The following is a 25,111-nucleotide window of genomic DNA, read 5'->3' as shown; positions in this document are numbered from 1 at the left end:
CCTCAGTAGTTTGTTGTTTTCCTCAGTAGTTAGTTGTTTTCTCTAATAGTTTGTTGTTTTCCTCAGTAGTCAGTTGTTTTCTCTAATAGTTTGTTGTTTTCCTCAGTAGTCAGTTGTTTTTCTCAGTAGTTTGTTGTTTTCCTCAGTAGTTTGTTGTTTTCCTCAGTAGTTTGTTGTTTTCCTCAGTAGTTTGTTGTTTTCCTCAGTAGTTAGTTGTTTCCTCTAATAGTTAGTTGTTTTCCTAAGTAGTTAGTTGTTTTCTCTAATAGCTTGTTGTTTTCCTCAGTAGTCAGTTGTTTTCTCTAATAGTTAGTTGTTTTCCTCAGTAGTTGATTGTTTTCCTCAGTAGTTTGTTGTTTTCCTCAGTAGTCAGTTGTTTTCTCTAATAGTTTGTTGTTTCCCTCAGTAGTTTGTTGTTTTCCTCAGTAGTTTGTTGTTTCCCTCAGTAGTTTGTTGTTTTCCTCAGTAGTTAGTTGTTTTCTCTAATAGTTTGTTGTTTTCCTCAGTAGTCAGTTGTTTTCTCTAATAGTTTGTTGTTTTCCTCAGTAGTCAGTTGTTTTCCTCAGTAGTTTGTTGTTTCCCTCAGTAGTTTGTTGTTTTCCTCAGTAGTCAGTTGTTTTCCTCAGTAGTTTGTTGTTTCCCTCAGTAGTTTGTTGTTTTCTTCAGTAGTTAGTTGTTTTCTCTAATAGTTTGTTGTTTTCCTCAGTAGTCAGTTGTTTTCTCTAATAGTTTGTTGTTTTCCTCAGTAGTCAGTTGTTTTCCTCAGTAGTTTGTTGTTTCCCTCAGTAGTTTGTTGTTTTCCTCAGTAGTTAGTTGTTTTCTCTAATAGTTTGTTGTTTTCCTCAGTAGTCAGTTGTTTTCCTCAGTAGTTTGTTGTTTCCCTCAGTAGTTTGTTGTTTTCCTCAGTAGTCAGTTGTTTTCTCTAATAGTTTGTTGTTTTCCTCAGTAGTCAGTTGTTTTCCTCAGTAGTTTGTTGTTTCCCTCAGTAGTTTGTTGTTTTCCTCAGTAGTCAGTTGTTTTCCTCAGTAGTTTGTTGTTTCCCTCAGTAGTTTGTTGTTTTCCTCAGTAGTCAGTTGTTTTCCTCAGTAGTCTGTTGTTTCCCTCAGTAGTTTGTTGTTTTCTTCAGTAGTTAGTTGTTTTCTCTAATAGTTTGTTGTTTTCCTCAGTAGTTAGTTGTTTTCCTCAGTAGTTTGTTGTTTTCCACAGTAGTTAGTTGTTTTCCTCAGTAGTTTGTTGTTTTCCTCAGTAGTTAGTTGTTTTCCTCAGTAGTTTGTTGTTTTCCTCAGTAGTTTGTTGTTTCCCTCAGTAGTTTGTTGTTTCCCTCAGTAGTTAGGTGCTGTCTCCAGCAGGAGCTCCAGTCGGCGCTTTTCCCGGTATCAGACCCCTCCAGCCTCACCTCCTCCTCCTCCTCCTCCTCACTCCTCACTCGAGCTCCGTCATGGCGACAGTACTGCAGCCTCTCAGCTTGGAGCGCGGTGAGTAACGGCGGGAAGCTCGCGCTCTCACACACACACTCGGGTCGGTACCGGTTCGGGAGTCATTATCTCCGACCGTGTTGAATCTCGCGTCGGGATATATATACATACATAACTGTGTGTGTGTGTGTGTGTGTGTGTGTGTAACGCTGTGGTTTTGATGTGGCTTTTTAAACATCCCGATCTGAAACGCGCGGCTCACTGATGGATGTTCGTGATGTGTGTGTGTGTGTGTGTTTTCCGCTTTAATCGCGGGATGGTGTGAAATGTTCCGTTTTTTCCCGCGTGCATGTCGTTACTGCGGTGTGTGTTTATGTGTTACTTTGTTTTCCCGGGAGTAACTCCGAGTCTGGGTGCTGAATGGAGAGAGAGGTGTCTGTGTAACGCCCTCTATTATTATTATTATTATTATTATTATTATTATAAGGGCATTATAAGCGCACATGAACACCTGGGCTGATGTGTGTGTGTGTGTGTGTAAGGGGAGTGTAAGTGTGTGAACCTCTCCGACTGTGTGGATGTTTAAATGTATTTGCGGTGCTGAGAGCCGACACAGCTGGGGTGGACTACAGGTCATCTTTATTCCTGAATTAAAAATGACAGTGGGCTCGAGTGGTGCCAGGGTTCGGGCGAGGGTCTGTGAGTGGTGCCAGGGTTCGGGCGAGGGTCTGTGAGTGGTGCCAGGGTTCAGACGAGGGTCTGTGAGTGGTGCCAGCGTTCAGACGAGGGTCTGTGAGTGGTGCCAGGGTTCGGGCGAGGGTCTGTGAGTGGTGCCAGGGTTCGGGCGAGGGTCCGTGAGCAATGTTACCAAGAAAGCACTGGTTAATACAGGTGAGTTACAGAGGAAATAAGGAAGGAACAACTACAGCAGCCAAGGACGAGATCCACTCGAGATACTGATTGGTATCTGGTGCAGGTTCATGGTGTGTGTTTATACTCTCACACTGATGTACATATTTAACAAAAGCTCGTACAGCCTTGATGCGCAGGATTATTTGGATGTACGGTCAGTCCCCCACATGCGAACAAGTTCATTTCCCAGAGTCCAATATGTTTGTAAGGTCAACAAACATCGAACAAACATAGGTACTAGGATACTAACACTATAATCGGCTATAAACAGCATAAAACTAATATGCTTCAGGATCTTGTCTTTTCACATTTTTATCTCGCTACATTTCCTCAATTATTTTTACTTTTGTCTCCGCTGCTTTTACGCTTGCTTCCGGAGATCCTGGGATGCACGCCGCAAACACGTAGCAATGCACGCCGGACATGTGATCTAGCCTCTGCAATTGAACATGTGCGAACGCGTGTTTGTATCTTTCGAAAGTTCTTAATTCAAACATTTGGATGTAGGGGACTTAATGATATCTGGAATTTTCTTCATCTAAACACACTATACTGCACACTTTCAGGAATGATGTTTATTCCCAGTGGGCGTACTGCCTCCATGTAGAACCACACACACGCCTACAGGATGATCAATACCATCTTTGAGAGGTGACGTGTGATGATGGTTTAAGAAGAATGTTCATTTTTAAGATGAATGAAAAGGAGTATGATGATGCTTGATGGATCTGTCGCACCCGGTACACTCTCCAAATCAGGGGGAAAGGGACAAACACACACACACACACAATACATGATGTGTCTAAAGTATGCAAAACAAACGAACAAACAAGAAAATCACTTGTTCTTTTCAGGATTTATTTCTAAACCCAAAATAAAAATAAAAAAACCCTCTGCGCTGTCTTTTTCAACTGGATTAATTAAAAGCGTGGCTTTTACATATTTAGCGTTACTGTAATGTATATCAGCATCCTCGAGACTGTGACCTGTTGTGTGGTTGTTTCTTTCCTCATGTATTTAAGCTGACCGTTTTGTTAAAGGTTTAGTTCCTTGTGCCACTAGTTGTTTTTATTAATACCTAACACATAACTGGACGGACATTACTGTATATATTATATAATACATTATTGAAAATTCTCACTTACAAGTTGCCACAAATTAACAAATTGGAGTTTATTCTTTTGGAAGAGGGCGGGGTTTGTACGAGTGGGTGGAGTTTTATGGCTAAGGGCTGTTCAATCCCAGACACTCAGACTGATGTAGAATTCCGTCACTCTGCTCACAGACATCAGTCAGAGTCAGGATTATGTTCTTATCCACCGCTATGATGTCACTCATCATCCTTGTTGACGCTCGAGCTCGACTCGAACACCGCGAGCAGGACGTAATTCCCAAACCGCATGTCATTTTGTTTGTTGCTGTTGTGGGCGGTGATGGCTGAAGACATCCCGTTCTCTGTACATGCACAATCATTATTAGTTATTATAACATCACTCTCACGTCCTGCGTTCAACAGGAACGCATCAACATGCAGAATTAAATCACGGCCATTTCATCGTGCTTTTACCCACAGGAGCCTCTCTGGGTTCATCTGCACTGAACGATTGTGATAAATCATCAGGATTAACAGTTTAGCCGCTAACACACTGAGTGCTTTATGTAATATATATATGTTGTCTGTGTGGCTGTGCAGTGTATGACATCGTGCCGGGAAAATAAGAAGGAATCTGATGTGGTGATTGTTGAGACAGTTACAGAGCAGCGGGACAGAACTCCAGCACGGCGTGTGTGATGATTTAAACACACAGCAGGATGATGCTGCTGTCCGAATGTACTGCTGTATATAAAAAAAAAAACTCAACATAATAATTAAATAAATAAAGGACAGATGTCCTGAGTGTAGAATGGCAGGCTGAGCTGAGAGATGAGACGCTGGGAGCGCTCTGGGTGTGTGTGTGTGTGTGTGTGTGTGTGTAACCCTGCTGTGAAAGCTTTACGCTGTGTGTAAAAACCCAGGCTAGTATTAGAGCATTAGGGTTTCATTACGGGTCATAAAGCATCTACGAGAGGTCTTCATGCTGAGTGTAATGCAGTGTTTATCCTCAGAGAGACACTGTTTGTGTGTGTGTGTGTGTGTGTGTCAGGAGGTGTATAATTACATAACAGCACTACATCTCATACAAATTACGATGTTTACATCACACACATTATTATACTATTTCACATTATTATCTGTATGTACAGTATATAATACATCTAATGACAAGGAATTATGTTTTTGTCCTCTATTTTAATGTCTTCACCTGTTCCATGTCTCAGTTCATTACTTCATTTAATCCTACCCCTTCTTGTGTGTGTCTTATTGATGCAATTCATTTTATCAGTTAGATATTTTTTTAAATCTTTAATCAGAATCATCTTAACTTTCCCAAATATAAATAGAACTAGCGGCACGGCAGTGTAATGAGTAGCACTGTCGCATCGCACCTTCAGGGTTTGAGGGTTCGAGTCCCACCTTCAGGACTGTGTGCATGGAGTTTATGTTCTTTTAGTTCAATCATAGAAGTAGCTCACGTGTATTATACAAACATTAGACACTACAGTGCACCGGATGCAATCTTTACAATTATATAGAATATTTTCAGTGTGTAAGTGAATGCATAAAATGTCCAGTATATTGTGTGTGTGTGTGTGTGTGTGTGTGTGTGTGTCTCCGGTTTCAGTAAATCAGTCCAGGAGCATGATAATAGAAAATGTCCTTCCTGTACAGCTGTCCTGATGGTGAATAATCCTAATTTCGTAAAATCCTCAGCAAAACAGAGTTCACAGTCTAATACGGTGGAAAACAGCTGTGCGATAGAATGGCACCTTGTCCAGGGTGTACCCCACCTTGTAGTCCCCTGGAATAGGCTCCAGACCCTCTGTAAAACTGTACAGGATATAAAGATAAGGATTTTCCTTCGCTTACTTTGCCTTCCCGAGCTCTAACTCACCAACACACTCCAGTTGCCTTACCTTATACTTTACCCTGACTGACCCAATCAGATTTCAAGACTTTATTTTTTCATATTTTTTTCTTTCTATCATTCCCAAAAATATGGTGTAAAATGAAACACATCAGTAGTTACTACTATTAAACTCTCACATCAGTTCTCCCCCAGAGCGCCTGTCATTTCCTGAGTGCTGAAATAAATTTCCATTAAACTACAAGAAAAGACAAGTGAAAGCAGCAGTCTACAAAACACAGGAGTCCATAACTAGATCAGATTCAAATCATCCCATGACCAAGGCTTTGCGTCTCTCAGAGGAAAAAAGTAGAAGAAGAAGAACAACAACATGGCTGATTTGGAGAGAATGAAGTGTTTGTGTTTCAGTGTTGTTGCTGAGTACGGTGACGTTACAGGAGGCTGTGGGAATGATAATATAATAAAATACAGTAATATATAATACACTACGCCAGAAACTCTTAGAAGGTTTTTTATTTATGTTATTTTTCATTTATATAAATGATTTATTTATGTGTTAAATAAATAATTAAAATATGTTTGTTTATTTATTTATTTATTTATTTGGACTATGTTGACAGCCTCATGTGTACTGCCTGCTGCAGTGAGGGTTAGACCTGTCCAGAGAGGGGAGTATGTCTCTAGTATATCTCTAGTATATCTATTTATCATTAATTATTAAGTCATTTTAGATACTTTACGGTACGTTTATGTTGTTTTTGCATATAATATAACACTTAGACATGCAGTGAAATAATAAACAATTTGTGTTACACAAGGGACGTTCGAGTCAAAACAGGACTTTTGATTGTACAGAATAACAGAACACAGTTCTGAGAGTATAACCTCCCTTTATGTCTCTATATAATCCCCGGCTACACTAATGCACTTACCCCAGTGTTTCCCTAGAGCTTGGACACCATCAAGGTAGAAAGTTTTCTCATCACCAGACTGTTCACACAGACAGATGTGTCTCTTCCACAAGTTGGCGCTGAGTTATCTGTCGGTTTTCAAGCATCCCCCACCATCGACCGGAATTGTCATTTACAGTCGTACGGCCTTCTTTAAAATATTTGCACTGTTCAGATGTCTTTACTTACTGCGGCTGAGAGTCTCATCACCGTCCTGCGCCTAAAGTCTTCTGTAAATGTCAATCAGTTTTACACCCGAAATTTCAGCACGAGTCCCGGGTTTGAGTCCGCTGGTAATGAAAGACTTTCATATATGTATATATTGTTATACTTAAAAAGTATAATAAAAATATAACAAAGAATAACACAAGAAAAAAAGATATTAAATAAGAATATTAAAATAACATTTGCAGGTGTTTTACTAACTCGGGGGTCGGCAACCTTAAAGCATGTGGACTCGTTTCCCACAGAAAAGAAAACACTGGGAGCCACAAAACCCTTTTGACCTCTAAAATAAAGATAACACTGCATGTATTATTTTTTACCTTTATGCTATGTTTATAAAAACTGTAGTGTGTCACATTTATGAAATCAATAAACTGCTACAGGGAAAAGGAAATCTTATTTCTGCAACAAAAAAAAAAAGAAACTTTTTCGGGCTCCAATAAAAAAAAGATGCTGGGTTCAAGGTTACTTTCGAATAAAATACTTAGTGTCTATTTGAGTCCTCATCGAATTTATAAAATAAAAAGCCGGACCTTAAAATATCCACCTGCAGCAAACTAAAAATGCCGCCTGCTTCTGCGTGACATTCTCTTTTTATTGCGTGTTCTGGAGCGTGGAGATTAACATATTTATTATTATTGTTATTGATGACGATATTCATATTAATATGAGACAATAATTTAAACTTCAATTAAATCAAGAAATCTTTAAAATTATATAGGCTAGTAATTTGTAAAAAAAAAAAAAAAAAAAAAGAAAGAAATCCGGGTACATCTTTAATCAATTAATTATTTTTAATTGATTAATAATTTGATTAAATTAATATTGATTGAAATGAAATATTAAATATTGATTAAATTAAACATATAATTATTTTTTTATAAGTAGATCAATAATACGAAGGAATTGATATCAGCGCTGGTGACTTTGCAGGAAAGTTTCCTTCACCGACATTCACTGCAAATGGAGCACCCTTTAAAGTTCACTTCAGAATGGAACGCAGCTCGCCGGAAAATCGTATGTCGCGCATCGGCGGTTGTGATATTTTAAGTGACAAAAAATGTAAACAAAATCACTATAATCTTTAAATTTGGAATTACATTTGGAAAAAACTAACAAACTAAAATAAAATTTCTATTAAATACTCCACAGCAGAGTGATGAAAGAGCCACATGCCTTGCCGACCCCTGTACTAACTACATCCCTGCGGAGTGTTGCTCATGGAGCGGGATTCGAGCACACATCCGTACGATTAAAAGAAGTGAATTGAGTACAGAATAGAGAAATGTTCTCAACGTAATTAATCAATACTGCATGACTGAAGTGCCAAGAGGATCTCCCACACTGGGATCCCAGAAGAATATGTCGCTGACGTTAGACATGCATTACTCAGTCGGTGTTGATTAATTCTCTATATCAGCAGTTTTGACTAATCTGTTATAACATTAACTTTAACACCACCTAGGGTTTTGGGTTCCCCTTGTGGCAACAGGGTGGCTCTGGCTTCGCGGGGCCTCCAGGGGGTGCTGTGGTGTCTGGCACCAGGATGTGGGCAGCTGATTCTTTGGGTTGCGGGGTGGAGCCCCCATGTATCAGACTTGTTTGTCCAGACTGGGATCTGGGGAGTTTGGAGGCCGGGTTGGTGACCTTGGGCTCTTTGCCTGCTGGGCCTCACGTGCAGTTTTTCAGCGATTTGTGCTGCATCGACTTTCTATGGAAGCCTTGGGTGCTTATTATCCTGCCAACAGTTTAATCACCATTAGTCAGATTGGTGTGTATTAATGTCCTTGTTCTGATACGTTAGCGTTTCCATAGTAATTGATTATTCACAGGGATTCTCAATATATATCGATTTAAAATGGGGGTCATTGTAAGGAAAAGGTTTTTATGTATTGTGTATGTCTATGGAAGGAGTCTCCAGTCCCAGGAGTTTGCACTTAGTGTTGTACTGCACTTCTTTTTGTCTCATTAACTTTAAAAGTAAAAAGACCTTTGAGGACTGATATTCCTGAAAAGGCCCGAGCACACAAGGTTAAGCTCTAATCCACTTTTGAACTTGTAGTTGCCAAGAAAAAAAAACAAAAAAAACAATAATGATATGCGTAAATGTGCTGCTTAATAGAAATTAGTTACAGCTAACGGATTTTACAGGCTCAAGGAAACGCCGGCGCGAGTCTTATCTTAATGTGATAGGAGTGTATTGATTTGTGTAATGTGCTAAAGAATAATGAGAGCAGTAAAAGTTATTTAACAAACGATCTGACTATAGTGAAGGTTTCTGATGGTTAAATCCACAAATCCGTCTGATATGTAGTGTAATTCCTCTAATCGTTAACTCACAGGAGTAGAGAATACACACATCTTTATTGAGTTAAAGCCGTGTTTAATTGTTAAAAGAGAACATGTTCATATTTAAACACTACATTTAACAAACTTTTTAAAACTGGTTCGTTTGTTGAATAAAACGGGCCATTAAATAGCTACTCGTTTAAACGGCATTAAAATGTAAAAACTTAAGCCCATGCAGTTAGACATTTATTCACTAACACTACACATTCAGTATTGATTTTTTTCTCTTGCTGAAACACTGATGAATGATGGAGCGGTGTTGGTCTAACAGAGTCTCTGCCCTGTGAGATTTAACCTCATTAGAGTATAAAAAGGTCAAGTCGCTCATAGACGGTCCAAAATTTTGATCTGCACTGTTACCGTGTGCCTTAACACCTGACAAACACCAACGAACACTGATACTTCACCGTATAATGTTGGAGTTGAATAGTGTCTAATGGACAGTGTTAAAGGCGATGTTATTTATTCGACACTGTTGGTGTTTGATGGTGTTTAAGGAACAGTGTTTCAGGTAAATGTTGTTTAATGACCAGTGTTAGAGATTAGTGGCGTTTGAAATTGTTAAGGGTTTAATGGTGTTTAATGTAGAGTGTTTGTGGTTTATTGTTGTTTAATGGACAATGTTAGTCGCAAATAATGTTTAATAGACAGTGTTGGAGATTAATGCTATTTAATTAGTATATTGGTGTTTAATGGACAGTGACAGGGTTTAATGGTATTTAATAGACAATATTTGGGTTTAATGGTGTTTAACGGGCAGCGCAGAGTATATTGGTGTGTTATGTTGGTACATACATAGATTACCATTGTTGGGGTTTAATGCTGTTTAAAGGGTATGTTGGTGTTTTGATGGACAGTTCAGGTGTTTAATGGTGTTAGATTACCATCTTTATTTGATATATTGGTGTATAACAGACTGTGCTGGAGTTTAATGGTTTTTAATGGACAGTGTTGTTGTTTACTGGCATTAAACAGATACATGTTGGAGATCAATGGTGGTGAATTGACAGTATTAAGGGTTCAACACTGTTTAATGGACAAAGTTGGAGTTTGCTGGTGTTTAATAGACAGTGCTGGAGTTAAGTGGTGGTTAATGGATGGTGTTTAGGTTTGATATTATTTAATGGACAGAGCTGTAGGTAAATGATGTCTAATAGACAGTGTTGGGGTGTAATGGTGTTTAATGGACAGTGCTGTAGTTAAACGGTGTTTAGTGGAAAGTATTGACGTTTGATCGTGGTTGATGTTGAATGTTAGAGATGGATCAGAATCTTTTTTGACTCATTTATCTGGTTTGTAATGGTGAGGTTTAATGGTAAGTGTTGGTGTTTGTGCAGAATGTAAGTGTTGTTGGTGTGTTGGTGTATCACTACGAATACTTTTACTGCGACTGTATGTATTACAGTGATATACAGAGCTCAGTCCCCCATTGGGCTATAGAGTTGTGTACATTTAATAACCATTTACTAACATCTTAAATGAAATATTTTACTGAGTAACAATTAAATTAGTTTGATTATTATGGAGAAAGTATTTAGTGATCAGGTTGTGGGTATTGGATGGGGAATTTTTGTATTGTGATAAACGATATTATATGGTTACTGGAAAATGTTGGTGAATAGTAGAGGATCCTGGAGGTTGTTGATGAATGTTGTTTCCTGGACAACAATAGTGTTTAATGGTAATTATTAGTGTTTGATTGAGAATGTGATTGTTTACTCTAGAAAGTTGTTTTAGTTGATTTAGGATTTTCTCTTTTGGGGATAGTTGTTGGTGGTGTTTGTAGGTGTTCGTCAGTGTGTATTGAATCATTCTGCAGTGTAAGGTCACTCTTGCTGCACTCCCACAGCTCCTTACTGGCAACTTTCCACTGAGTGATGGTGTTTGTGCTGCCTGATGTTCAGAGCGGACCAATTAGCACTGACTCTGTGTTTGATAAAGCCAGGTTCGCGTGGATTTGAAAGCAACCCCCTCAGGTGGATTTGGCCTTCCTTCTTCACACACGCTGGGAGACTTGGCACGCTTGAGAGCTGCAGGAATTTGTCAGGGTTGCCTGATTCATTAAGGAAAGAAAAATGGCAGCATGACAGACTGTCAGTGATGCATTGTGTAAAGTTCTTGAGAAGACAAGAACTCATAGTGCTATCTTCCTGCTGTAGAGGTGAATATTAGACATTCTAACCACGTTCTCGTCTCTGAACCCTGGAGCTTTGACATTTCTGCTGTCCTTCAAGGACATCTGTGAAGAGTTTGGCCGACTGGCCTCATAAAAACATCCTGAAAACCACGCTGTGGTTTTAATCAACCTATTACCGTCTTTACGGCAGTTACTAACATTACTGTTTTAGGTATTTGTCATTAATAACATTACTATTATCATTACCATCATTACCATTAGCTTTACTATCATACCTGTGATTACTAACGATGTTCTCTTTACTGTCATTACGGTCATTTCCATTGTTTTTAATGTCATTACTATACAGTAGGTGTTTTGATTATTTACTTAAATGTCTTTACTGTCATTAGCACCATTTTTGTTTTATTTTCCATTACTAACATTACTGCCATTGTTATCATTGAAATGTGTTCCTGTCTGAAGGTGAATGTTGGTGTGTGAAGGTAAAAGTTGATGTTTGAGGATGAGTGTTGGTGTTTAAGGGTCTGTGTTGGAGTTTGAGAGTGACTGCTGGCATTGGAGGCTAAATGTTGGTGTATAACGTTAAATGCTCTTGTTTAAGAGAGAGTGTGTTGGTGTTGGTGAGTGTGAGTGTTGGTATTCGAGGATGAATGTTGGTGTTTAAAGGTCAATATTGTTATTTGTGGGTGAATGTTTTTGTTTGAAGGTGAATGATGGTGTTTGTATGTATAAATGTGGAAAAGTTCATATGTTTCTTTGTAATAAAATTTCCAATCACACACACACACACACACACACACCAACGGCTTGATATTTGTGTGCTCTGTATATGTTAGTTTCCCCGTCTGTAGAATCGCAGCCTCTTTAAGCCCTGTGTAAACACTGTGGGCTGTTTGCCTGATTTGGTGACACCGAGAGCTCGGGGTGTTTGGAGGTAATTGAATCCTGAGCTCAGGTCAGAGTAAAATCCACAGAGTCTACGGTTTGGGCTCAGGCCGGCTTAGCATGGGCAAATCCGGAGAATATGATGTGTAGAATATGAGACACACTCAGATAAAGCAATTTTTTTGTTCGAGAGCTTATTATTTGTAACTTGCCCTCGACACCGCGCTGTCACAGGTGTTTCCTTCAGGGAAATCCACAACAAGGACTCAAGTCAACATGATTATATACTTCAGAAAGAGCGGTAAATCAATTCAGCCACAAGAGCTGATAATCAGGGTCCAGGCTCTCCCTCACAGCTAGTGGCCCTTGAAGCCGAGGCTAGAGGGCAGAGTACGAGGACAGACCCTCCATGCTTCCTGCTGAATGACCAGTCATAGCTCCGATAAATCCTCTCTGAATGCTGATGGAGATCTTGTCTTTGTCCCTCACTTTTAAAAGTGAAGAGGAACAAAACAACATTTAATTTGATATTTGGGCGTTGGGATTCGATAGCACTAAAGCTTATTGTCTGATTAGCTCAAGCAGCTACGTAGATTGCTTACAGGTTGTAACATATCAATAATGTAATTTTATTAATAATATAACATATAAATAGTAAAACATTTCCTTGAACGCCTCCAGAAGCGAGTCAATCCCCACACAGCCTTATGTTAAAATTCCCAACTTTACAACAGAAACAATCAAGGGTGAATTTTTTTCTAGCTACTTGGAATCGTTGTAGTTTAACTAACTACAGGAAATGTATGAGATGACATGGGACTGCGTGGATGACGGAGCTAAAGCTAAGCCAGCTAGCTCGTGGGTGGTCACTGAATTAGATACATGTGTTTCAACCAACAACCGAGATCTGTTTGTTCCACCATTTTGCCCATGTATGGAATAATCGGGGCTTAGGTGGAGTCATCTCCTGCATGGATGGTGATGACCAGATCTCCCACAGTTCAGACCAGAGCTCCACAACCGTTCTTCAGGAAACCTGTGGATAATCACCTCGGGCTTGTCCAGCTGTTTTTATGCAGTCTGTTGGTGAACATGGCATGTGGAGTGGTTTGCACACCATGATGTATGTTTATGAAATTGATCAATGTTAGATAATTCAGAAACGTGAAAAAATGCACTGTGAAACGCTTCTGAATTCATTTAATCAATCTAATTGATCAATCAAGGTTCAGTTAAATTGCATCGATTAAATCGCACAGCTCTAGTATTCCCCAAGCCTCTCTGTTTTTGTTCACATTATCATTAACATGATGTAATGTCAAACTGGATGTAGTTTGGAAATGACCTGAAATGACCTGATGAACTACTATATGTTCGACACAAACAGACACGGCTACAATGTGAAAGGAAAATAAATAACAAGTGTAAGCCTATAGACTTTTTAAATCCCCGTATCTGTCCCGGCTCCTCTCCCCCGGCTGCGTCCCCTGGTGCAGCAAACCGTCCGGACTTGTTTTGGCTTATTGACCTGATCGTGTGCAGCTGATGAGCTGTTTGCTGACCTCCGGAGTAAATCCGTGCTGGAGCTACTCCTGCATTCATTAGTCGCTTTGACTGTGAGGTAGTGTCTCACTAATGTGCCATGTTGAGGAGTGATACTCACACAAGTGCAGTCAGATTATAGAGGGAGTATTGGTCACTTTCAGTTGCACACCGACAATCAGGATAGAGGTGTCTGATCGGAGGAAAAAAAACTCAGAATTTATAATAATATTTAGAGATCACTCTCCATGATGTTATCTGCGGATAAAGAAGAAGAACAGGTCCACTTGGTGCTTGGACCCCTAATAACAAGAGCTGGAATGTTAAGAATAACTTACACAGATCTAAATATCTCTCTCTCTCTCTCTAAAACACACACAGATCAACACAGTTTTCTTTTTTTTTTTTTGTAGCTATAAAAACAGTGCGTGATGTCAGCCTTTAGAGGTCACTCTGCTCGAACACTCACTCGTCTCTTGTCTCCATGGCAACAATTGATTTAAACACCCCTTATAAAACACGACAGATTTTTAGACATAGACATGAGCAATGATGGCGAGTAGGAGTGGAACATTGTGATAAAACCCCTCTGTGATGAGTCCAGCTGAGTAGGAGCGAATGGAGATAATGAAATGTTTTATTCTCTGATGTTTATTATTAAACCCGTATTCACAATCATTGTCACCTTAACAATAAGACTGAAAGTGTCTCTAAACCGCTGGAGAAAACCGTCATGAAGTTTTGTACTGACGAATTCTTAAGCTAAGGGGAAGGGGGAGGAGTCAAACCTGTTAAAATACAGAGCTGTACAACAATATGCCACGGCAATAAGCTGCACCATTAGTGAACACCACATGCTCCTTATGCTGGTTAGACACAACAAGGACATGGATGTATTCATGTTTTTATCTTTCGCCTTCGCGTGTTAGAGGAATTTGGGATTATATTGGAGGACGCAGGCAAGAAAGTGTTAGAATTTAACACCGAACATGTGTTGGATATGTGTGGGCGGAGCTAAATCACTGGTTAAAGGAAGAACCAATCTGTTGATAATGATGTTTGGGGCACCTGGATATAAATCAATCCAGGTCGTGATGTTGTACTGAATATCAGCGCGGCTGTGATATCCATTACAACTACATGACCTTAAATGAGATATTGCATAAAAATTCATTCATGAAGCTGATAAAAGTATAAAGAAAAAATATGGAAACAGTAGTATACTAAGGCCTTGTTCACACGGGCGTTAAATTTTTGGATAAACGAACGTGCTCTAAACGTCCTAGACGTTTATGTTGCATTTTGTAGTGGCGCTCGATTGACTTCTACACCGGCGTTCGTTTGTCTCTGTCTAACGTCAGCCTGCAGCCCAAATTGTAGTTTGTGTGTTAACCTGTGGGGGCAGTGTGTCGGGAACTGGATATGAAAGACCTTGTCGTTTTATTTGAGTTGCCTCCTTTTATTATGGAACATTTTGCTGTATCAGACATTAATCTTCTTATTTAAAAAATTCTCATAATACGGCGACGTAGGGAGAGAAAAAATCGCTGCCGCTACTGTGTTCACCCTCTGACTGCACAACGTCGGGTTAAAGGAAGTTTCATGTGGTTTATGAAGAAATGCGAAAATTTCCGTGCAAGTTTTTCAATTACTGTCGGATATCAGTTTCCACTTTTGATTGTCTGCTGCAGCTGGTGCTGGATCAACTTACTGACATTTTATTTAGCTTTTTTCCCGCATGTCCCTATGTACAGCATGTAGGATCATGGGATATATCCGGTCCTCTAAAGCGTAAAATGAACGCGAAGAGAAGCATTTTCCTTGCGTTTGTTAGGATTTGATCGCCAAGAAAAAGCTGCATTCAACCTTTTTTTGACGCCATATAAACGCGCAGCCGGACAAACGCACGTCACCAAAGCCCGTGTGAACACTCTCATTGACTCCTATGTGTTAGAAAACCCTCGGACGCTACGAACCCCAGAAAAATGCCGGATTTTAAGGCCCGTGTGAACAAGGCCTGTGTATTCAGGTTTCTGTGAATATTTTTAATAATGAGACTCTCGAGGTTGTAACAAGAAAATACATCTCCTTAAAAAGAAAGAAAGAGGAAAAAAAGCTAGACCTTGTACTTCATTCAGGGGTTTTGTTGAAAAAAAAATGTTGAAAATGTTCCAGCTTGAGTTTCCCACAAGATCTCTTCTATTTATGAACATATTACTTTAGTTTATTGAAGAGTTTTTGCCCTAGAGGGCCAGGAATTGTGGAAATTGTGTACATTCTCAGAACATTAACAGTGCAGTGGTTATATGGGGTAGGGGTAGCTCAGTGGTTAAAGCATTGGCCTGCGTTTCAGATGGTCCCAGGTTGTTACTGCTGGGCCCTTAAGCAAGGCCCTTATAGTACTCACAGTATAGTATCTTATTTTATATATCAGTTTATATGTGTGTATCCACGCTAATACACAATGCTGCTAATTCTGTCAAACACTCTTCGGGTTTTACCTCATTTTCTCTCAGGGTTGTAATTCTAGCATGCACATCCAATATGAGAACCGGTTCAACTTTAACTGTTAGATTAACATCTGAGCTAGCTAGCTTAGTTAGCTTTCTCCACACGGCTGCAACAGGCTAGTGCATAAACATGAGGTGGAAAAGGTGGAAAGTATTAATGAGTTGCTCAAGTGTTGCGCTTTACTTTAGGGTCTAATGGATTTATATTGTTTTGTATACACATGCAGAATACTTTGAGTCTCTTATAATCTATATAAATAATAGTATCAGATGAATTTCTGAGTTCCGATGCTAAAAAGAAAGAAAACAACTCGAGGGGATGGTGTTGAAGGGGCGTTGAAGTTCTCAGCAGGTTCTCAGAGTGACCTCATGCTAGATCAATCAAGTCAGATTAACGCCGCGGCACAGAGGAAACCGAGGGCTCGTTAGCGGCTCTGCTAATGAGTATGCTTCAGCCGGGTGAACATGAAACCGAGACACACGTGTTATCCAGCTGGATACACTCAGTCTTGCTGACGTGTGAGAGGAAACAGGATGAACCTGCTGATTCCTGGTCTCAGTTAAATGTCTGTACATGACTTCTGAATTAATACAATCACCAATTAAATCAGCTTGCACTTCTACAACAATCACAATGATTAACGTCAGCACTGACATCATGTATAACATTCCGTATTTTTTTGTTATATGTTTTATTTCTTTGGTTAGTGCAAATTTGTGAACCTGTTCTACACCAAGGATTTTAAAAGTTGGTCTTTAGCATTGAGTCTTCGCTTAAAATAACTTTTCGCTTTAGAATATTAAATTTATTTTTTGGATTGGGATAAAAGCTAAATACGACAAGCTAAGTGCTACAAGCTAAAATGCTAGCTGCATGTTATCCTTGAGCGTACATAAGTGGAAGAAAAGTGTCTGATAGATACTGTGTAAGAAAATGAAATCATCAAATACTTACAGTATTACGAGTGTTTAATGTAAGTAGTCAGTGGTTGCTAGGCAACCGGGAAACATCAGCAAAAGCTAGCTGTTGATTCACCCTAGCTAACACCAAGTGGTTTGGATGAATAGGAAGATGGAATGACAAAGCAAACATTACAGAACTATCTGGAACCATAACATTTTCCTCAGCTGTGTCGGTTTATTATTTAGAAAAGACGTTCCAAGGCTAATAATACTGTTTATTTAGCTAGCATGCAGTTGCTAAGTATTTTATACAAACTGTACAACTGCAGTGAGAGTGGAGATGTAACAAAACTATCAGGAACATCAGTGTGTTTGTGTGTGTGTGTGTGTGTGTGTGTGTGTGTACAGTATATGTGTGTCTTATATACAATGGTGAGGTGAAAACACACATAAGAAGGAGGTGTCTCTCAGGCAGTAATGTGTCTCAGTGGGATTCTGCACAATGTTATTCTGCATTTATGGAACCAGAAGCTGCACTGGTGTCACCCTCCAGATGTTACTGGTCCAATTCGGACCTGCACGGTTTATTTAAACAAACAGCACAGTACCACAGTCTCTCAGTGTCTGTCTCTGACAGTATGGGTCTGTTCCTTAATTTCTTAATAGCTGTCTCTCAATGTCTCAGCCTGTTTCTAAATATCTCAATACCTGTCTCTCAGTCTCTCATTATACGTGCCAGTCACTAATTGTCTCCTAATCTCAATGTCCCAGCCTCCCAATCTCTCGATCTCTCAATAGCTGTCTCTCAATGTCTCAGTTTCTGTCTTTCATTTCCTTAATAGCTCTCTCTCAGTGTCTCAGTATCTATCTCTCAATGTCTTTATAACTTAATAACATTGAGAACAATGTTTCAGTACCTGTCTCTTAGTGTATGTCTCTATATGTCTCTCAAGCTCTCAGCCCATAGCACAATTTTTAATTTTAAAAGAGCTCAGAATGAGCTTTTTCTTGTCTCATGAGACTGAATCGAGCTGTCTCATTACAAGCTCAACTTTGACTTTTTTATTTATCCTAAACCCCACTTAAGTGAGATTAAAGTCAGATATAGATGAGATGCATGAAACACATATGAGAAATATTATAGTTCTATTTAACATATTAAAAATCCTCAATTAACAGCATACAGTGGAATCAACTTACAATTCACACAATATAACAGACACCAGCAAAATCTGGCAAATCAAGACACTAATTTATACAAAATATCACACAATCTGACAAAGATACAGTATAAAGTGTCACACTGCCCAACTCAAAGTATGATTTATACAGGAGTTACACAAAGGCCACAGCATTGTGACAATCGTCCAGTGAAACACATTTGTAAAAGGTTAGCCATGTTGATTAACTAGAGACACCTGGGTGCACTGTAATTGATTTTATAATTGACTTTAGTTGTTACCCTAACCCAACCTACATATCTACATATCCTCATTTCAGAGATCCAACCTACTAACCCTCCCCTCCATCTTGCCGTATGTATAGAGTAAGATGATGTATATAGAAACGTACTAAACACTCTTTAGTGTAGACGGCACTGTTTATCAGAGAACCCTAGCCCTTAAACCCCAAAGCATTTGTAGCCATTCTTTGCATTATGTTTTAATAAATATACTATATATAAGTCAGGACTGTGCAATAAAGAATGACATTTGTTTAGCAGAATATATTCTTCAATATAAAGAACTCAATTTTATTTTATTTGAACTAAGTATACACACACGACTAAGCAAACATTTTAAAAAGGATCATATCAGAACATATAATAAAACCCAATGCACAGTTTACAAGTACTGTATACTTTATGTGTGGGGAAACACTGCTGTGGGGAAACAAAAAATATGTGAGTCGAACACAAGACAAATATGAACTACATCTTAGATTTAGAGGTAATGAGCCACAGTTGAGCCACATTTGAGAAGATTAAGAAAACAGCTAAAATCTCATTCAAGTCTCAAAGATGGCTCATTTCTGTCTAGGAGACAAAGAAGAGATTAACATGAGATCTCATCTTGTAGTTTCTTTGCTACCTCAGTCTCTGTCAACTTTTCAGTATTTGTCTCTTAATGTCTCATTGTCTCTTATTATCTGTCTCCCAGTTTCTCAATATGTATATCTCAATCTTTCAGTATCTGTTTCTCGAGTTATCACTGTATGTTGCTTTGCCTCTCAATATCTGTCTCTCAGTCTCTCAATGTGTCTCTAAATGGCCCAGTATCTGTCTTTTAATCTCTCAATATCTGTCTTTCCGTCAGTCTCTCACTATCTGTCTCTCAGTCTCGTAGTAGCTCTCAGTCCCAAAGTTCAAAGTGTGCTTTTATTGATGTGACAATGTTGCCAGAGCAAATGAAAATAACAAGAATAACACAGAGATTATCAGTAGCAATTTATAAAGAACAAAAATACACCTACTGTATGAGATTTTAAATACTTAAAGAAATAATAATAATAATAAAAAATACTAACATGAATGGACATTGACAGGTGTCGAATAGAAAAATACAACATTGATTAATCGATGTAAATTACATATGTAATAACATGTGTTTGGCACTGTGTTCGGCTGTGTGAGAGTGTTTGTGACTGGAGAATAGTGTTGCGATGTGGCTCAGAGGATGTGGCTCAGCAGTCCTCTGTACTGAGTTCAGCGCAGTTTCTCAGATTGTCTCTTAGTCTCAATCTGTCTCTCAATCTTTCATTATCTCTTTCCCAATCTCTCATTATCTGTCTCTTAGTCTCTCAGTATCTGTTCCTCAATCTCATTATTTGTCTATTTGTCTCTTTATTTCTCATTATCTGTCTCTGAATCTCTTATTATCTGTCTCAATCTCAAGATGTCCCTCAATCTTAATCTGTCTCTCAATATCAATCTGTCTCTCAGTCTCTCATTATCTGTCTCTCAATCTCAATCTGTCTTTTAATCACTCAGTATTTTTCTCTATCTATCTATCTATCTATCTATCTATCTATCTATCTATCTATCTGTCTGTCTGTCTATCTGTCTATCTATCTATCTATCTATCTATCTGTCTGTCTGTCTGTCTATCTGTCTATCTATCTATCTATCTATCTATCTATCTGGCTGGCTGTCTGTCTGTCTGTCTGTACGTCTTTCTGACTATCTGTCTGCCAGTCCCTCTGTCTCTATAGAGAGTGCAATGATACAGTTGTCTGTCTCTTAGCCTTTACAGACATTGTGTCTTTTTGATTGATTTATTGCAGCTCTGTTTCTGCATCACTGATAAAGTAATGTAGAGGTGCAGTCATTCACTCTCTCTCTCTCTCTCTCTCTTTCTTTGTCTCTCTCTCTCTCTGTCTCTTTCTCTCTTTGTCTCTTTCTCTCTCTCTCTCTTTCATGTCAGTAAATCACTTGAAATATAAGAAAAGGGCAAAACTGTATTGTCTTTTGTTTTGTTTATCCCACAACCTCGTTTAGTCAGCACACTCGTTTATTCCACACGTTCAGTCTCTTCCTTTGTCCCAACATTTTAATTCCAGCTACAAATAGTGTAAAGCTCTTGTATTATAATATATTAACTCTAATCTCTCTCTCTCTCAGACGTGGCGAGGGCTATAGAGCTGCTGGAGAAGCTGCAGGAATCAGGTGATGTTCCTGGTCACAAGCTGCAGTCACTGAAGAAGGTTCTGCAGAGTGAGTTCTGTACAGCCATCCGAGAGGTCGGTCACCTCACAACCACAACCTTTAACCTTTAACCTCTACCTGACAGCGCCCCATCTTTAACCTTTAACCTCTACCTGTCAGCGCCCCATCTTTAACCTTTAACCTCTACCTGTCAGCGCCCCTTCTTTTACCTTTAACCTCTACCTGTCAGCGCTCCATCTGTAACCTTTAACCTCTACCTGACAGCGCCCCATCTTTAACCTTTAACCTCTACCTGTCAGCGCCCCATCTTTAAACTTTAACCTCTACCTGACAACGCCCCAACTTTAACCTTTAACCTCTACCTGTCAGCGCCCCATCTTTAACCTTTAACCTCTACCTGTCAGCGCCCCTTCTTTAACCTTTAACCTCTACCTGTCAGCGCTCCATCTGTAACCTTTAACCTCTACCTGACAGCGCCCCATCTTTAACCTTTAACCTCTACCTGACAACGCCCCAACTTTAACCTTTAACCTCTACCTGTCAGCGCCCCATCTTTAACCTGTAACCTCTACCTGACAGCACCCCATCTTTAACCTTTAACCTCTACCTGACAGCGCCCCATCTTTAACCTTTAACCTCTACCTGACAGCGCCCCTTCTTTAACCTTTAACCTCTACCTGACAGCGCCCCTTCTTTAACCTTTAACCTCTACCTGTCAGCGCTCCATCTGTAACCTTTAACCTCTACCTGACAGCGCCCCATCTTTAACCTTTAACCTCTACCTGACAGCACCCCAACTTTAACCTTTAACCTCTACCTGACAGCGCCCCAACTTTAACCTTTAACCTCTACCTGACAGCGCCCCATCTTTAAACTTTAACCTCTACCTGACAGCGCCCCATCTGTAACCTTTAACCTCTACCTGACAGCGCCCCAACTTTAACCTTTAACCTCTACCTGACAGCGCCCCATCTTTAACCTTTAACCTCTACCTGACAGCGCCCCATCTTTAACCTTTTTTTTTTTTTTTTTTTTTTTTTTTTCCTTTCAAAACAGCTTACAACAGTATTTAACAGCAACATATAAGACAATACAAACAAACAAACAAAAACAGAGAGAAAGAGGGGGATACATATAACAAGTATACAGCATGTACCTTACAGCTTACACATAACATTTTTTAACATTCGAGATGTTTTTATACATTTCTTGTTGCTAGTGATTGAAGTCAAAGATTCAAAAAAAATATTAAGGTCTTTACAAAAAAAATTAAATGAGGGAGTAATAGACATTATTTTTGTCTTATGAATATGAAACTTTCCAAAGAGGATTAACACCTCTAAAGCATTATTAACTTCCTCTGATCCAGTTTTACAATTCAAAAAAAAGATCATAGATTCCTCTATTTTAACTATCTTATAAAACACATCAAAAATCAAATTAGATATCCGTTTCCAAAAGCCTTCAGAATATATACATTTACAAAATAAGTGAGTGAGTGTTTCATCTTCTAGATTACAGAATGAACATTTAGGTGAGACATCTTTTTTAAACTTGTTGATAAAGGTGTTACAGGGATAGTACCTGTGCAATATCTTAAAGTGTACTTCCTTTACCTTATTTGGGAGTAAATATTTATTGGAAGCTGACCATATTTTCTCAATGGAAGGTATGGAGAAGAATTGTTTCCACTTTCTGAGTGCAATTGGGTAACAGCTGACACCACGAATAAGATATTCCCTAATATGTGAGTTATTACATTTAAAGTCCATGATATTAATACCTCCAATAATAAGCTTTGGGATTTGACGGTCAGCTGAATTATAACCGAGATGTATTCTCAAAAGGTAAAGCAATTTAGGGGAAATGCTTTTCACCAGCAGATTATATTCTCTACAGGTAGTTCTAATCCCTGAGAAAGCAAAAAATTCCTGAAAAGTATAAACCTCACCATTCGCATTCAATAAATCAGAAAGAAATATAATACCTTTATCAAACCATTCTTTCTTAAATATACTCTTGTTTCTAGACAACACAAATTGGTTATTCCATAATATACATGAATGTGGAGAGAAATTATGTTTAAAGGCCAATTTCCATGCTTCTAATGATTGCTTATGAAAGTTTGATAATTTTATGGGAAGTTTACTATATTTAAAGTCACAGGATAATAAAAAGGATAATCCACCACACTGTTCAAAAAATAGGTTGGGGATATAAAACCATATAGAATTACTTTGGGACAAGCAGTGTTTAATCCAATTGATTTTAAAGATAATATTTAGAGTACTAAAATCAAGCACATTGAGCCCACCCTCAGAAAAAGGTCTAATAATAGTTTTTCTTTTCACATACTCCGTTTTGTTTTTCCAAATAAACTTAAATAAAGCCCTGTCAATATCTGAGCACATTTTAGGGTTGACATATAAGGACAGAGCAGGATATACCAGCCTCGAAATTCCCTCAGCCTTTGAGAGCAGAACACGCCCATAGATTGATAAATTCCTTTGAGACCAGCAATTAAACACAGTTTTTGCATTAAGCAAACACTTAGAAAAATTTGAATAAATTCTCTCAACAGGACATTTAGTAATTGTAATACCAAGATATCTAACTGTTTGTTTTACTTTAATACCACATACATCTGACATATCAGAATGATGAACTGTCATAATCTCAGATTTAGACTGATTAACAGAGAGGCCAGAGGCAAGCGAAAAGAGTTTTAAAGCTTGCAATATAGTAGGGACCTGCCCTTTGTCTTTTAGAAATAAGCAAGTATCGTCTGCAAGTTGACTAATTAAAATAGAGCGATCTGCAATTTTAATGCCCTCAATATTCAAACAATTTATTGTATAAAGGTTAAGGAGCTCTGCAACTAACAAAAACAAAAAGGGAGAAATAGGGCATCCTTGCCTAATTCCTCTCCCAATGACAAACCGTGGAGAAGTTCCGGAAGACAAGGATACGTTACTAGTGATATTTTTATAGAGAGTCTGCACAGTTTTCATAAAATTAGGGCCAAAGCCAAAATGTCTTAAAGCCTCATACATAAAGGCATGCTCTACTGTATCAAACGCCTTATAGAAATCTAAAAAAAGAATCAGCGCATCATCATTGACCAACTCAGAATAATCTAAAAGATCCAAAACAAGGCGAATATTATTTGATATGTGCCGACCCCTCATGAAGCCAGACTGTGTGATTGAGATAACTTCTTCTAAACAGGGTTTTAATCTTCTTGCATATAAAGCAGCTAATAATTTATAATCAGAGTTAAGCAAAGTTATAGGGCGCCAATTATCTAAGAATTTTTTATCTTTATTTGATTTGGGTATTAATGTTATAATGCCTTGCTTCATGGATTCAGCTAACTCACCACGGTCTAAACACTCTTTAAAGACATCTAAGATAAAATATTTTATATCGTTCCAAAAGGATCGATAAAATTCAAATGGTAAACCATCAGGGCCCGGACTTTTATTATGAGGAGTTTTTGTAATTAAAATATCCATCTCCTCCACAGTTATCTCACCCTCACAAGCAGTATAACTATCCTCACTTATATTAGGGATAAACTGCTCCACTTTAGAAAAAAATTGCTTAGAGGAATCAGAATGAAAGTAAGAGGTATAAAGTTGCTGATAAAAGTCAGCTACAAATTTTGAAATTTTGGCCTCATCAGAAATAAGAACACCATTGATATCAAGAGTTGAAATTTTTTTCAATTCACCTCTTCTTTTTTCTAAATTGAAAAAATATGTCGAATTCCTCTCTCCAAATTCTAACCACTTTGCTCTTGATCTAACAAAAGCACCTTTAGCCTTTTCTGCATAAAGAGCATCGAGATCTTCCTTCAGTAAGTATAACTTCTCCTTGTCCTGATCACTAGGGGAGGACAAACATAAAATATTATTTATATCCTTTATAATTGCAGAGCTTCTCAACTCCTTTTCCTTAGAAAACCGTTTGCCAAACCGTATAGAGAATCTCCGACACTCATACTTAAAAAGTTCCCAATTTGCAGTAGCAGAGCCTGTATTACCTTTAAATGTTTCAATTATGTCCTTTATACCTGAGCAATAAAGAGGGTTTTGTAAAAAAGTAGTATTTAGTTTCCAGTATCCTGGATGTCTCTTAGAACTATTTTGATTCCCTGAAATTTCAAGATCGATATAAGCATGATCTGTTAAAGGAGCATGTGAAATGGTACAAGAGTTAATAAAGGGAATAAGCCAGTCAGATATAAGCCAGAGATCTATTCTAGATTTTTGAGACAAGTCTGCTTTAAACCATGTAAATGAGGAAATATTGTTTCCATGGACGTGTCTGTAAGCATCTAACAAATCAAGGCTACTGCAGAGATCATTTATAAGTAAATTAAATTTATTGACATTGAGTCTCGGGGGGAATCTATCTAAATGCAAATCAGGGGCCTCATTGAAATCTCCTCCCATGATAACAGCTGCTGAGGGAAATTTTAATTTTAAAGAAGCCAATTTGTTAGATAACGTTTGAAAAAGAGCTTCGTTTGACTTTGAATTGTTAAAGCCATATATATTACATAAAATAAAAACAGCCTCTCTGGATTGAACTATAGCTATTATCCATCTGCCCTCTAGAGAAAAATGTGACTCAAGAATTTTGCCA

The 25,111-nt window shown here is 38.4% G+C and overlaps 1 protein-coding gene across 2 annotated transcripts in view; it reads left to right on the top strand.

Annotated features, from left to right (window-relative positions):
• Nucleotides 1–1,416: 1,416 nt before the first annotated feature.
• The window catches only part of lin7a (lin-7 homolog A (C. elegans)), a 44,721-nt gene continuing 21,026 nt past the window's right edge, over nucleotides 1,417–25,111 (top strand). For both annotated transcript variants that reach the window (XM_053509090.1, XM_053509091.1), the window contains exons 1-2: nucleotides 1,417–1,475; nucleotides 20,417–20,535. In XM_053509090.1, the coding sequence (XP_053365065.1) occupies nucleotides 1,439–1,475; nucleotides 20,417–20,535 (156 nt within the window). In that variant the 5' untranslated portion in view covers nucleotides 1,417–1,438. The remainder of the gene's footprint in view (nucleotides 1,476–20,416; nucleotides 20,536–25,111) is intronic.

This window comes from Clarias gariepinus, chromosome 12, assembly GCF_024256425.1.
Source record: "Clarias gariepinus isolate MV-2021 ecotype Netherlands chromosome 12, CGAR_prim_01v2, whole genome shotgun sequence".
NCBI lineage: Eukaryota > Metazoa > Chordata > Actinopteri > Siluriformes > Clariidae > Clarias > Clarias gariepinus.
Note: the sequence above shows the minus strand (reverse complement) of the source record. Positions and strands in the feature narration are given on the sequence as shown.